General features: G+C 55.1%; 1 protein-coding gene across 1 annotated transcript; it reads right to left on the reverse strand.

Moving 5' to 3' along the window:
• Positions 1-1627: 1627 nt before the first annotated feature.
• Positions 1628-12276, reverse strand: TALDO1 (transaldolase 1; the record flags this gene model as incomplete). The annotated part of the gene is made up of 8 exons (XM_080698656.1): positions 1628-1660; positions 1820-1965; positions 2172-2369; positions 2458-2633; positions 4415-4546; positions 4824-4931; positions 8680-8803; positions 12180-12276. The coding sequence occupies 8 exons, from the start codon at positions 12274-12276 to the stop codon at positions 1628-1630; spliced, it is 1014 nt and encodes a 337-aa protein (XP_080554782.1).
• Between the last annotated feature and the right edge of the window lie 513 nt (positions 12277-12789).

Here is a 12789-nt window from a genome sequence, read left to right on the forward strand (position 1 = left end):
CGTTGATATGTTAGTGTCCATTCAAAATGAATGACAGCCATTCGTATAGTGACCTATTTGGCTGTAAAAAGAAATGAAGTTCTAGCCGGGCGCGGTGTGCACGCTTGTAATCCCAGCACTCGAGAGGCTGAGACCGGAGGATTGCGGTTCGCGGACAGCCTCAGCTACTTAGTGAGGCCCTCTGCAACTCAGACCCGGTTTCAAATTAAGAATAAAAAATAGGGCAGGGGCTGTAGCTCAGAGGTGGAATGCTCCTGGGCTCCATCCCCAGACCCACAAGAAGAAAAAAAAGAGGAGGTTCTAATAGTAATACGGCATCCCAGTACCTGGGAGGCTGCGGCAGGAGGGCCACAGGTTTATGGCCAGCCTCAGCTACTTCATGAGGCCCTCAGCAGCTTAGTGAATAAAGAATAAAACAAGGACTAGGGTTCAGCACAGAGGTAGAATGCCCCTGGGTTCCATCCCCAGCACCACACAATATGTAATGTAGCAAGGATGGACTTTGATCACGTGCTCTGAAAGAAGCCAGTCACCGAAAGCTTTGAGTTGTTTTAACAGAATAAGCAACCAGAAGTCCCTCAGAGGCAACAGACTGCTGGTCCGTGGGGTGGTGAGTCACACACAAGCAGGTGACCTTGGTGTTGGTGAGTTCCACCCCGAAGTTTGCACAGCCTGCAGTGCCCTGGTGACCCTGCTGCCGCCTGCTCTGGGAAGCAGAAGACCCTTACCCTCTCAGGACAGGGCCTTTGGGCAGCTGGGGAGTGAGGGACCCAGAGGTGGCAGGCCGCAGTGAGGACACCTGGCCTCAAATAGCAGTGCCCTGGCCAGCTCTGGTGTGACCCGGAGGGGGTAGTAGAGCTTGTCCAAGAGTCCTGCGTGGGTCGTGGCTGAGGGCAGCCCTGGGTGCAGATGCTTGCCACCCGACTGCCCTCATCTCTACAAGGAGGCATGTGGGGTGCAGGCCCAGGCTTGGCATGGGAGGCAGAGGGGCTGATCTGCAGGAGTGGGGACCTTGTGCTGACCGTCAGCAGGCACAGGGCACTCCTTGGTCCAGTAGCCCTATTGCCTGCAGCTCCTCGCCCCAGTGTTTCTGGGTAATAGGAGGGGTACCCCACAAGTCACTCCCAGGGGTTTGAAGGTGGCCCATCACACCATCCTTAAAACCTGCGGGCCTGACCTTGGCTCTGGACGTGAAGAAGGAGCCCCCATCTATACACCCTGGGGACCCAACGCAAGTCTAATGTCTGGCTGTGACCCCCAGCTCTGCTGGCGCGTCCAAGGGGCAGGAGCACAGGCACAGGCTTCCAGCTGCCTGCCTACACCTGGGTCCCAGCTGTGACTAGGGGGGCAGGTGGCAGGAGGACCACAAGTTCATACCCACGCTCAGCAGACAGGTATGTTACTGACAGGGTCTTCAGCTCAACCCCATCTCCCAGTCCCTATCCAGTGAAACCAAACGGCACAGGAAAAGCAACTGCTTTAATGCGTTAGTCAAATTTTACAAAAATCAGAAACCCATGATCTGTCCCTGCTCGATTTCTGTAAGATGCGAGATTCGTCACAAGCCATGTGCAGTCAAACCCCAGCTCAGAGGCAGCGTGGGTCTGGGGTCCAGCCTCAGATGCCACTACTTCCCGTTTTCTGCGCTGAACATGCGTTCCTAGGAAGGAGCACAGCAGGAGTCACACGGCTGCCCCATCTGCGCTAACAAGGCTGCGTGTGTGCAGGCCTCACTGCGTCCTGGGAAGGGCTGGAGGCAGTCCGATCTCTGCCCAGTCCACCGGCCTCTCCAGGGCAGGGCACACCGAGGCGGGCTCACCGTCAGCATCCGCTCCAGCTTCACAGCGTCAGCGGCAAACTTGCGGATCCCATCGGAGAGCTTCTCCACGGCCATCTGGTCCTCGTTGTGCAGCCAGCGGAAGGCCTTCTCATCCAGGTGGATCTTCTCCAAGTCACAGGCCTGGGCTGGGGACACCATGACCTCCATGCCCACCCTGGCAGGGCTGACCCTTGGCCCCCCCAAGGCTGTGCTGGTGACCTGGCATCAGGAAACCCAGACCCCTGCCGAGCCTCACCCTCCTGTCTCCTGGCAGCGCTTGCCCTTGGGTGGCAGGGGGAGGAGCAGGACCACCCGGCCTTGCCCAATCGGTGGCCACAGCTGCCCGCCTTACCCGCCTTGGCCGAGAGCACAGGGGCCAGCCTGGTGGTGTCCTTGAGCAGCTCCCCCAGGAGCTTGGGGGAGATGGTGAGGAAGTCGCAGCCCGCCAGCGCTTTGATCTCGCCCGTGTTGCGGAAGGAGGCGCCCATGACGATGGTCTTGTAGCCAAACTTCTTGTAGTAGTTGTAGATTTTGGTAACGCTCTTTACCCCTGGAGGAGACCTAGCCAAGTTCCAGGACAGGCAGCGCCAGCTGACCTGCCCCGCCCGACGGCCCCTCCCCTCCGTGCCTCCACTCACCAGGATCCTCCAGGGGCTCGTAGGACTTCTTGTCTGTGTTGGCCACGTGCCAGTCAAGGATGCGCCCCACGAAGGGGGAGATGAGCGTCACGCCCGCCTCGGCGCAGGCCACGGCCTGGGCGAAGGAGAAGAGCAGCGTCATGTTGCAGTGAATGCCGTGCCGCTCCTCCAGCTCCCTGTGGGATGGGCGGGTGAGTGCTCACGCGGGGCTGCCGGCTGCCTCTCATGGAAGGAGCCCTGGCGTCCTTGTTAAGGTGAGCCTGCAGCCGGCAGGGCCGCCTCTGAACAGTGGCTTACGAGTGATCGAGATCTCCATCTAGCATGCACAACAGGGACAGAGGCGAGAGAGGTCCCCAGCGCCCACACGCCTGCCAGCACCAGGACCCCAGGCCCTCATCCCACCAGAGCTAGCCAAGAGCTGCTGCAGGCTGTGGTCGCGCTGTCCTCCCTGGCCACAGGTGGGACCTTGCCCTTGCTGGGCCTGCAAGCAAGCACAGCCTGCGCCCGTGGCGCCTCCTGAGAAGTCCCTCGGCACAGCAGGCCCAATACTTCACCCAGTAGCCAGTCCTCGCTGCTGTGGACGTCCTGGGTGGATCCCAAGGACAGGACTGAGCCTCTAGGCCGTGGGCTGGACAGCTAGCCTCTGCTCAGGCCCCTCCCCAGAAGCACCTCTTCCAGGTGGCCACACGGGTCCCAGCACGGCTGCAGTGCTCACACCATGCCAAGAGCCAGGGAGGAGCCTGAGGCTCCCAGTGGCCACATGACCAGCAGCCCCGCTCCCACACCAGCACGAGGTGAAGGCATGTCTGCTCTGAACGCCACCTCATGCTCACGTCATCACTCAGAGGCCCAAGTGGAACGCGTGTCCAGCTGCAGGGGTGGGACACGTGCTGGCCCCGCAGGGACAGTTACTAAGCTGCAAAACCGAGTGAAGCACTGGTGCTGCACAGATGGACCTCGAGACGCCCAGTGTAAGAGGCCAGACACAGCCTGCCACACGCTTCCCCTTAGCTGCAACGCCCAGGCGGCCACCCAGGGCCGTACGCAGGCGGGGTGCCGGGACAAGTGAAGGCAGCAAAGTAGGACGTCGTTCCGAGGCAGCCACATCCAGGGAGATGCTGCAGTGGGCTGTCACCTTGGCCTCAACAGCCTGCCCTGTTTTTTATTCTTTATTTTGAAACAGGGTCTCACTGAGTTGCAAAGGGCCTCACTAAGTAGCGAAGCTGTCCCCAAACCGTTATCCTTCATCTCAGCCTCACGAATGCCGGGATTACAAGCATGCGCCACCACGCCTGGCTTATTTTTTATTTTTAGTCTTTAAAGTTGTGGAGGGCCACACTAAGTTGCTGAGGATGGCCTTGAACCTGTGATCCTCCTGTCTCAGCCTCTCAAGTACTTAGATTACAAATGTGCACCACTATACCTGACTCTAATTTTTATTTTAAAACAGGGTGTCACTAAGTTGCTGAGAGTGGTGTCAAACCTACAATCCTCTTGTCTAAGCTTCCCAGGTACTGGGATTGCAGGCATGTGGCACATGCCAGGTGATAGTTTACCCTTTTGTTTTTATGGTACTGGGGACTAAACCCAGAGGCATCCTACCTCTGAGTTACACTCACAGCCCTACTTTATTTTTTATTTGGAAACTAGTTCTCACTAAGTTGCTGAGGGCCTCAAGAGGTTGCTGAGACTGGCCACAAACCTACAATCCTCCTGTCTCAGCTTCCCAGGTACTGTAATTACATGGCTGGAGGTGTAACTCAGAGGTAGAATGCCCCTGGGTTCTATTACCAGTACCACCACAAAAACAAAACAAAAATCAAAATTTAGACATTTAGGCTTTCCCTGACCCAGGCTTTCCTCCCTGCTGGCTGCTTTGAAAGGCCTTCTGGGCCTGGAGCAGAGGGCAGCCCTGCCTGCCCTGAATGGAGGCAAACCCTGAGCCCTGAACACTTACCTTCCAGCCTGAATTCCCTCCCAGGTTGACGACAGCTTGATAAGAATTCTGTCCTTGCTGATTCCAGCCTCCTTGTAGAGCTCAATGAGGCGCCTGGCCCGGGCCACCATGGCGTCCTTATCAAAGGACAACCTGTAAAAGCAGGGGGGCCGCAGTCGTAAAGGCTGCCAGGGAAACCAAGTGCACGGCGCAGATCCAAGTCAAGGAGGTGAGCAAAGCCCCTCCACCCAAGCGCACAGCAGGCCGGGCAACGAGACGCAGCGCTGGGCCAGTCCTCTGCTGTTTTGATGAAAGGCAAGCCTAGAGATCACCGGGTGGCAGGGAGATCACGGAGGAGCAGGCCTCCCAATCCCCGACACTGCCCGACATCAGAGGAGGAGCTAGCCGCTGCCCTGCCCAGTGCGCCTACCTCGCGTCAACCTCTGTGGACACGCGGCCTGGAATCTTCTTCAGTATTTCTGCTCCGAATAATACAAAAAGCTTATCAATAGCGTTTTTAATCTGATCTCCCTGCGACCTGCAGTTCAGAGGAGAAAGGTTGGGTTAGAGGACTGAGGTTTCCATGGTGCCTGCAAAATAAGTGCTGGGTTCCTCTGCCAGGTCTCTTCTCCTGCACCTCCTTTTCCTCTGTTTTACTGTAGTAAAATTCCTATACCGTAAAATTTGTCATCTTAAGCTGGGCATGGCAGCACACGCTTGTAATCCCAGCATTTGGGAGGCTGAGGCAGGAGGATCATTGTTGGCAAACAGCCTCAGCTTATTTGCAACTCCAAGAGACCCTGTTTCAAAAATAAAGCTGGGCATGGTGGCATATGCTTGTAATCCCAACACTTGGGATCAAGGTTCGTGGATAGCCTCAGCTACTTAGTGAGGCCCTCTGCAACTCAGTGAGACCCTGTTTCAAAATAAAGAATAAAAAATTGGGCTGGGGGTGTAGCTCAGAGGTAAAAATCCCCTGCGTTCCATCCCCAGTACTGCAAATAAAAAAAGAATAAAAAATTTGCCATCCTAGCCAGGCACGGTGTTTCACACTTATAATCCCAGTACTTGGGCGGGGTGTGGTAGCGCACGCTTGTAATCCCAGCATTTGGGAGGCTGAGACCGAAGGATTGTGGTTTGCGAACAGCCTCAACTACTTAGTGAGGCCCTCTTTCAAAATAAAGAATACAAAATAGGGTAGGGAGTGTAGCTCGGAGATCAAATGCCCCTGGGTTCCCTCCCCAGACAGACAGACACAGACACACACACATACTTGGGAGGCTGATAAAGACTGCAGGTTCAAGGACAGTCTCAGCAAGTAAGGAGGCTCTCATCAACCTAGTGAGACCCTGTTTCAAAATAAAAATCAAACTGGCGGCGGTGTCCTTGGATGTAGAATGCCCTGGGGTTCTATCCCCAGTGCCCCCCCACACAAACTGCCATCTTCATCATTTTAAACATACAGCTCAGGAGCATTAAGCAGTCACATTCCAGTGCAGCCATCGTCCACTTCCAGGGCTTTCTCATCATCGCAAAAAGAAACCCCTCCATCTTTTGGCACTTGCAAAAACTTACACCTTCACCCAACCCAAAGAAATAACAACAATAAGCTAGGAGACTGAGCTGCTGATCACCTTGACCTGACAGACATCATGTCCACGTTCCGAGCCATCACACTGCACCCTAGAAACATACAACCACGCCCAGAGACCAAACGCATCATCTACGTGGTGGCCCGGGAGAGGCAGCACTGTAGGGACGCAAGAGGCGCAGTGAGCCGGGGCTGGGGAGGCGCGCAGCAAGGCGACCCCACACCTCAGCTGCAGCCACCACGGGACAGTGCTCGGCACATCCTGTGAGACTTCGTGTAAGCAGCGAGCGGAGCCTCAGTAACTGCACCTCGATAAACCATGACTTCAAAAAAAAAGTCTGTGGCTGGGCGTGGTGGGCACGCTCGTCATCCCCGCGCTCGGGAGGCGGAGACAGGAGGATTGCGCAGGTTCGAAGCCAGCCGCGCGCGCTGGCTTAGGAGACCCTGTTTCCAAATAAAAATGCAGAAATAGGTCTGGGAGTGTAGCCCGGAGGTCGAAGGGCTTCCAGGAACCCCAGGACCACCAAAAAAAAAAAAAAGTTTGTTTCTAAGCAGGGTCTAAGTTGTGGGGATTCTCACCAAGTTGCTGAGCTGGCTCTAAACCTACAGTCCTCCTGTCGTGTCTCCCAAGCACTGGAATAACAGGCATGCGCCACCATGCCTGCCAAAGTTAGCCTTCTAATCTCTCCCAAGCTGCCTGGGTGGACAACAGGTAGAGGCAGGTGCTGTTCCAAGGGGACCTCACCAGCCCACCGAACACACAGAGGACTCATGCCAGGGTCGGTCTGAGCTCATGGGCCTCCTGCACTCAGGAGCAGGACTGTGTGGTGGCCACCCCACTGCAGGAGCACCACAAGAGGAAGAAGTGGGGAGCAGCTGCGGTGAAGGGCCAGGGCAGTGTGCAGAGAGGCCATCACACTCGGTCGGGGAGAAGGCTACAGGCCACTGGACCCAGCCAAGCCGACCTCTGGAAGCCATCCTGCCCCAGGCCACTGCCTGCTGGGCACTGCTCTTGGCTGGCACTACACCTGAGAAAACTTGAAACGACGTCTAGAAAGTGCAGACCCATGGGCAGCAAAGGTAGGTCTGTGGCTGCCAGGGTGAGCAAGCAGGAACCCAGCAAAGAGAACCACAGAGCATTCTGGGAGTGACGTGTTCCAGCACTGACGTAACAGGGCACCACTATATTTATCAAAGTTCACTGGAAGCCAGGCGTGGTGGCGCACACTTGCAATCCCAGCATTCAGGAAGCTGAGACGGGAGGACTGCAGTCGTTGACAGCCTCAGCTACTTAGGGAGGCCCTTTGCAACTCAGTGAGCCTGTTTAAAAAATAAATAAAAAGAAGCCGGGCATGGTGGCACACGCACGCTTGTAATCCCCGCGCTTGGGAGGCTGAGACAGGAAGATCGCGCAGGTTTGAAGCCAGCCTCCGCTGGCTTAAAGAGACCCCATTCCCAAATAAAAAATATAGGTCAGGGAGTATAGTCCAGAGGTAGAAGGCCCCCGGGTTCCATCCCCAGTACAAAAAAAAAAAAAAAAAACCCACAAAAACAAACAAAAAAGATTAGCCAGGCATGGCGGTGCATGCTTGTAATCCCAGCATTCAGGAGGCCGAGGCAGGAGGATTACGGTTCACGTCGCGGCCAGCCTCAGCTACTTGGTGAGGTCCTTTGCAACTCAGCGAGACCCTGTTTCAAAATAAAGAATAAAAAATAGGGCAGGGGGTGTTGCTCGGATGTAGAATGCCCCGGGTTTCATCCCCAGTACCACAAAAAAAAAAAAAAAAAAAAAGAAAAAGAAATAAGAAGTAAAGAAATGAGCCAGGTGTGGTGGTACATGCTTGTCCCAGTGTTTGGGAGGCTGAGACAGAGGTTGGGAGGGGGTCACAGGTTCAGAGCCAGCCTCAGTTACTTAGTGTCTACTTAGGTCTCTGTAACTCAGTGAGACCCTTTCAAAATAGGGACTAAAAAAGAAAATGGGCTGGGGGTGTAGTTTGGAGGTAGAATGCCCCTAGGTTCAATCCTCAGCACTGCCAAAAAATAAAAAAATAATTGACACTGGGACTTGGGAGGCTGAGACGGGAAGATCACAGGTTCCCAGCCAGCCCTCGGCTACTTAGTGAGGCCCCCCACAACTTAGTGAGACCCTGTTTCAAAACAAAGAATAAAAACTAGGGCTGAGAGCCGGACGTGGTGGCACACGCTTGCAATCCCCGCACTTAGGAGGTGCAGATAGGAGGATCGCGCAGGTTCGAAGCCAGCCTCACTTGCTTAAAAGACCCTATTTCCAAATAAAAATATAAAAAACAGGTCTGGGAGTGTAGCCCCCAGAGGTAGAAGGCCCCTGGGTTCCATCCCCCGTACCACCACACACACAAAAAGAATGCAGTAGGGCTGGGTGTAGCTCAGAGGCAACATACCCTAGACTCAATCCTAAGTACCAATACATAAATAAATGATGGACTGCAAGCAGGCAGGCCAGCGGTCATCAGAGCTGCAGACTCTGGCCATGGTGGGGAGACACCCTGGGGCGCTACACGTGCTCTGCATCTCCACCGAGGGTGCGGACACTGGCAACGCTCCGGCCTGCACATGCACAACGGCACAGTTTACTCCATGCCAACCACACTTGGACCAACACGAGCGGACTCCAGGTGGGTGAGAGCGGGCTTTGGACAGCAGGGCCTGCACTTACCCGCCCAGCTTCTTGCCATAGGCAATGGCCCCCTCCACCAGCTCTTGGTAGGCAGGCATCTGGGCTGCGGCAAGGATCAGGGACGGGTTGGTAGTGGCATCCTGGGGCTTGTACTCATCGATGGCTAGGGAGATAATTTTCAAAAGCAGCAAGTAAGTGGAGTGCTTGCCTCCTGGAACCTGAGGCCCCAGCAGCCCCGGACAAATGCTCTCCCGCTTCTCGCATCAGAGGCCGGCTAGGAGAGAGATCTGCAGAGATAAGACAGCAGTCAAGGCAGGTGCAAGAGCAAACGTGCCTGCAAGGGCTGACTTCAGCACCGGGGAGAGCACGGCTTGCCCGCTGCTGGTGTGCACCCTGTGGCCCGGCGGCCGCTGGGAGGCACTGGCCCCAAGGCAATGAGAGAAGAGACACCAGGCGCTAGCTAGCTACAATAAATACTGTCTGTATTAACACATTCCTCCTTTCTCAGGAGTTCAGAGAAACCAATGGGCTTAACCTGCTGTCTCAATGAAAAGTGGGCAGAGACAGCAGGGTCAGAACACGGGCTGATTTAGTCTATTTCACAGATCTGCAGAGATGGAGGACAGGTTAAGGGCTGTCACGGGGAGGGAGGAAGGCACACAGGAACCTGTGAACAGGACGGCTCTGTGCCCTATGGTTATATAAATCTTCAACTTACGAAACAAATGCAGACACCCCAGTGCAGGCTGGAAATGGGGGGGGCGAAGCCACATCTGCGGCAGCAGCACAGCCCATACCAGTGCCTGGGCCTGCTTTGGACACCACTGGGGAACTGGGCAAAGGGTTCGCGGGCTCTGTTTTGCAACTTCGTTGAGTCTACACTTATTTCAAAATAAGGAGTTAAGAAAAAGTATTCTCTGGCACAGTGCTGGCTCAGGTGTGCCAGAAATCACTGAGCTTTGTATGGAAATGGAGTGTTTCATTGTATAAAATTGCCCTTTACTCAAGTCTGCTTCTAGCAAACTGCTTTTACCACAATTAGAAACAAAACCAAGGCTGGGAATGGTGGTGCACATTTGTAATCCCACTTATTCAGGAGGATTATGAGTTCAAGGTGCTGTGCAACTTAGTAAGACCCTGTCTCAAAATAAATTAAAAATGGGCTGAAGCCAGGCATCATGGTGCACGCTTGTAATCTCAGCACTTGGGAGGCTGAGACAGAAGGATTGTGGTTCACGGCCAGCCTCAGCTACTTACTGAGGCCCTTTGCAACTCAGTGAGACCCTGTTTCAAAAGAAAGAATAAAAAACAGGGCTGGAGTGTAGCTCAGAGGTAGAATGCCCCTGGGTTCCATCCCCAGTACCACCAAAAACCAAAAAGGGCTGGGAATGTAGGTCAGCTACACTCCAGGCAGAGTGCTTGTCTAGCATGCAGGAGGCCCTAGTTTTAATCCCTAGCTTCATAAACTACACAATAAGGGGAGATCAAAGCCGGGCATGGCGTGCACGCTTGTAATACCAGGACTGGGAGGCCGAGAAAGGAGCACCTTGTTTCAAAATAAAGGGGGGGACCAGGGTTATAGCTCAGTGGTAGACTACATGCATAGCACATTTGATGACCTGGACTCAGCTCCCTGAGAGCCAACAGATGGGCTTCAGGGTCCAGGCACCCTCAAGCTGAATGTAAAATGAGGGGAAAGTTGTTCTGGGAGGAGCACAAGCTTTGATTCTATTTTCAGAGGCCGGTGCCCCCAAGGAACTAAGAAACTTCACTCACAAACTACAGACCTCAAGCCGGGCGTGGTGGCGCATGCTTGTAATCCCCGCACTTGGGAGGCTGAGACAAGAGGATCGCAAGGGTTCGAAGCCAGCCTCAGCTACTCAGTGAGGCTTTCAGCAACTTAGTGAGACCCTGTTTCCAAATAAAATATGGAAAAAAAAAAAAAGGTCTGGGAGTATAGCCCGGAGGTAGAAAGCCTCTGGGTTCCACCCCCAGTACCACCAAAAAAAAAAAAAAAAAAAAAAAAAAAACACTACAGACTTCAAACCCAAAGCACTATTTACAAATCACACATTTATGAATGTACACTATAAATTAGTGAGTTTTAATTCTTTTAATTTTTGTACTAGATATTGAACCCAGGGGCAGTTTACCTCCGAGCTACACCACCAGCCCAATTTTTACTGTATTGGGATTATAAGAGTATGCTACCACGCCCAGCTCTTCTACCTCTGAGCTACACCCCCAGCCCTATTTTTTTTGTTTTTGTTTTTTTTTGCAGGGCATTTGACCTCCGAGTTACACCCCCTGCCCTATTTTATATTCTTTATTTTGAGACAGGGTCTCACTAAGTTACAGAGTGCCTCACTAAGTAGCTGAGGCTGTCCGCAAACCACGATCGTCTTGTCTCAGCCTCCCGAATGCTGGGATTACAACTGTGTGCCACCACGCCTGGCCCTATTTTTTATTTTGAAGCAGGGTCTCACTGAGTTGCACAGGGCTTCACTAAGTAGTAGCTGAGGCTGTCCTCAAACTTGCAATCTTCCTGTCTCAGCCTCCCTAATGCTGGCATTACAAGTGTGTGCCACCACGCCCAGCTTCTGAGTGAGTTTTTAAATAAACTCGTTAATATCCATTTTTAAAAGTCAACACTGGCTTTAGACTTTCCCCAGGTCCCTCCTGGTACGGCCGGACAAAAATCTAGCTATTGGTCCCGCACTGCTGAGAGGTCTAACAGGGGGTTCTGCCCTGCCTGGGGCGGACACTGAAAATTATTCTCCGCTCAAAGATGGGAAGAGCTGAGGAACAGAAACAGGTGCTGCCGCTTTGCTGGCACTCTGCCTCTTCCTAAGTGGCTACCCAGTGAGGAGCACCCCACAGGCTTCCTGAGGTCCCCCGCAGAGCCCACCGCTCCCGTCGGGTGGGCCTGGTACCTGCCACTAGACCCCAGCCAATCACTGAGTACATCCTCTTTACATCCGCAGCCAAACACGCCTCATCTCTCCAAGGCTCTGGCAGATAAACAATACGCTTACTCAGTTACCCAGAGGCTAAAGCCTGTTCCTCCAGTCACCGTGAGAAAGCAGAAAATTGAGGAAGGAGTTCTGTACCGGTCACACACGTCCGTGGTTTTCCTGGAAGTCTCTCACCGACAGCAAACACGCAACACGGCTCTTCTGCTCTGCGCGGGTCTCGGAGCGACGCACTAACCGCGGAAGCTGGTTTTGGGGTGCTGGGGCCCGAGCCCGGGGCACGCCACCTGCGAGCTCTCCCCGGCTCGGGCCCTCACTCCGTCCGCGTGAAAGCGGCTCCCACCGGGCCGCAGCGGGCGGCTGGCCGTGGCCCTCCCGGCCCGGCGCCCCCGCAGGGAGGCCCGCGAGGCCCCGCCGCGCCGCGAGCCTGCCTTCGGCTCCCGCGGCCTCCAGGCGCCCTCCGAGCCCGGCCACCCCGACCCCGGCGGCGGGGAGGTCAGCGGCCGCGCGCAGGCCGAGGCCCCGGGCTCGGCGGCCTCGTTCCCCGACCGCGGCCGCCAGGCTCACCGTGGAAGTCGCCCGTGTCCGCCACCACCGTGGTGACCTGCTTGAGCTGCTCCAGCGCCGACTCCATCCTCGGCCGCTTCACCGGGGAGCCCGACATGGCGAGACGCGGGCGGCGGCGGCGGACGGCGCGAGCGCGGCGGCCCACAATGCCCCGCGCGCCCCGGCCAATCGGAGACGGGCGGCGAGGCCCCGCCCCCGCGGCCCCGCCCCCGCGGCCGAGGCTGGGCGGGTGGGCGCTGCGGGCCTCCGCGCTGGGCCGTCGGCTGCCCCTTTTTAGTTTTTTTTTTCAGTACTGGGGATGGAACCCAGGGGCATTATTACCTCCGAGCTACACCCCCAGCCCTATATTTTATTCTTTATTTTGAAACAGAGTCTCAGCCAAGCGTGGTGGCGCACGCTTGTAATCCCCGCGCTTGGGAGGCTGAGACAGGAGGATCGCACAGGTTCGAAGCCAGCCTCGGCTACTGAGTGTGGCCCTCGGCAACTTAGCGAGACCCTGTTTCCAAATAAAGTATAAAATTGGTCTGGGAGTATAGCTCAGAGGTAGAAAGCCCCGGGGTTCCACCCCCAGTACCATAAAAAATTAAAAAAAAAAAAAGATAAAGAATAT

The sequence above is a fragment of the Muscardinus avellanarius genome, assembly GCF_963383645.1.
Source record: "Muscardinus avellanarius genome assembly, chromosome: 1".
NCBI classification, from domain to species: Eukaryota; Metazoa; Chordata; class Mammalia; order Rodentia; family Gliridae; genus Muscardinus; species Muscardinus avellanarius.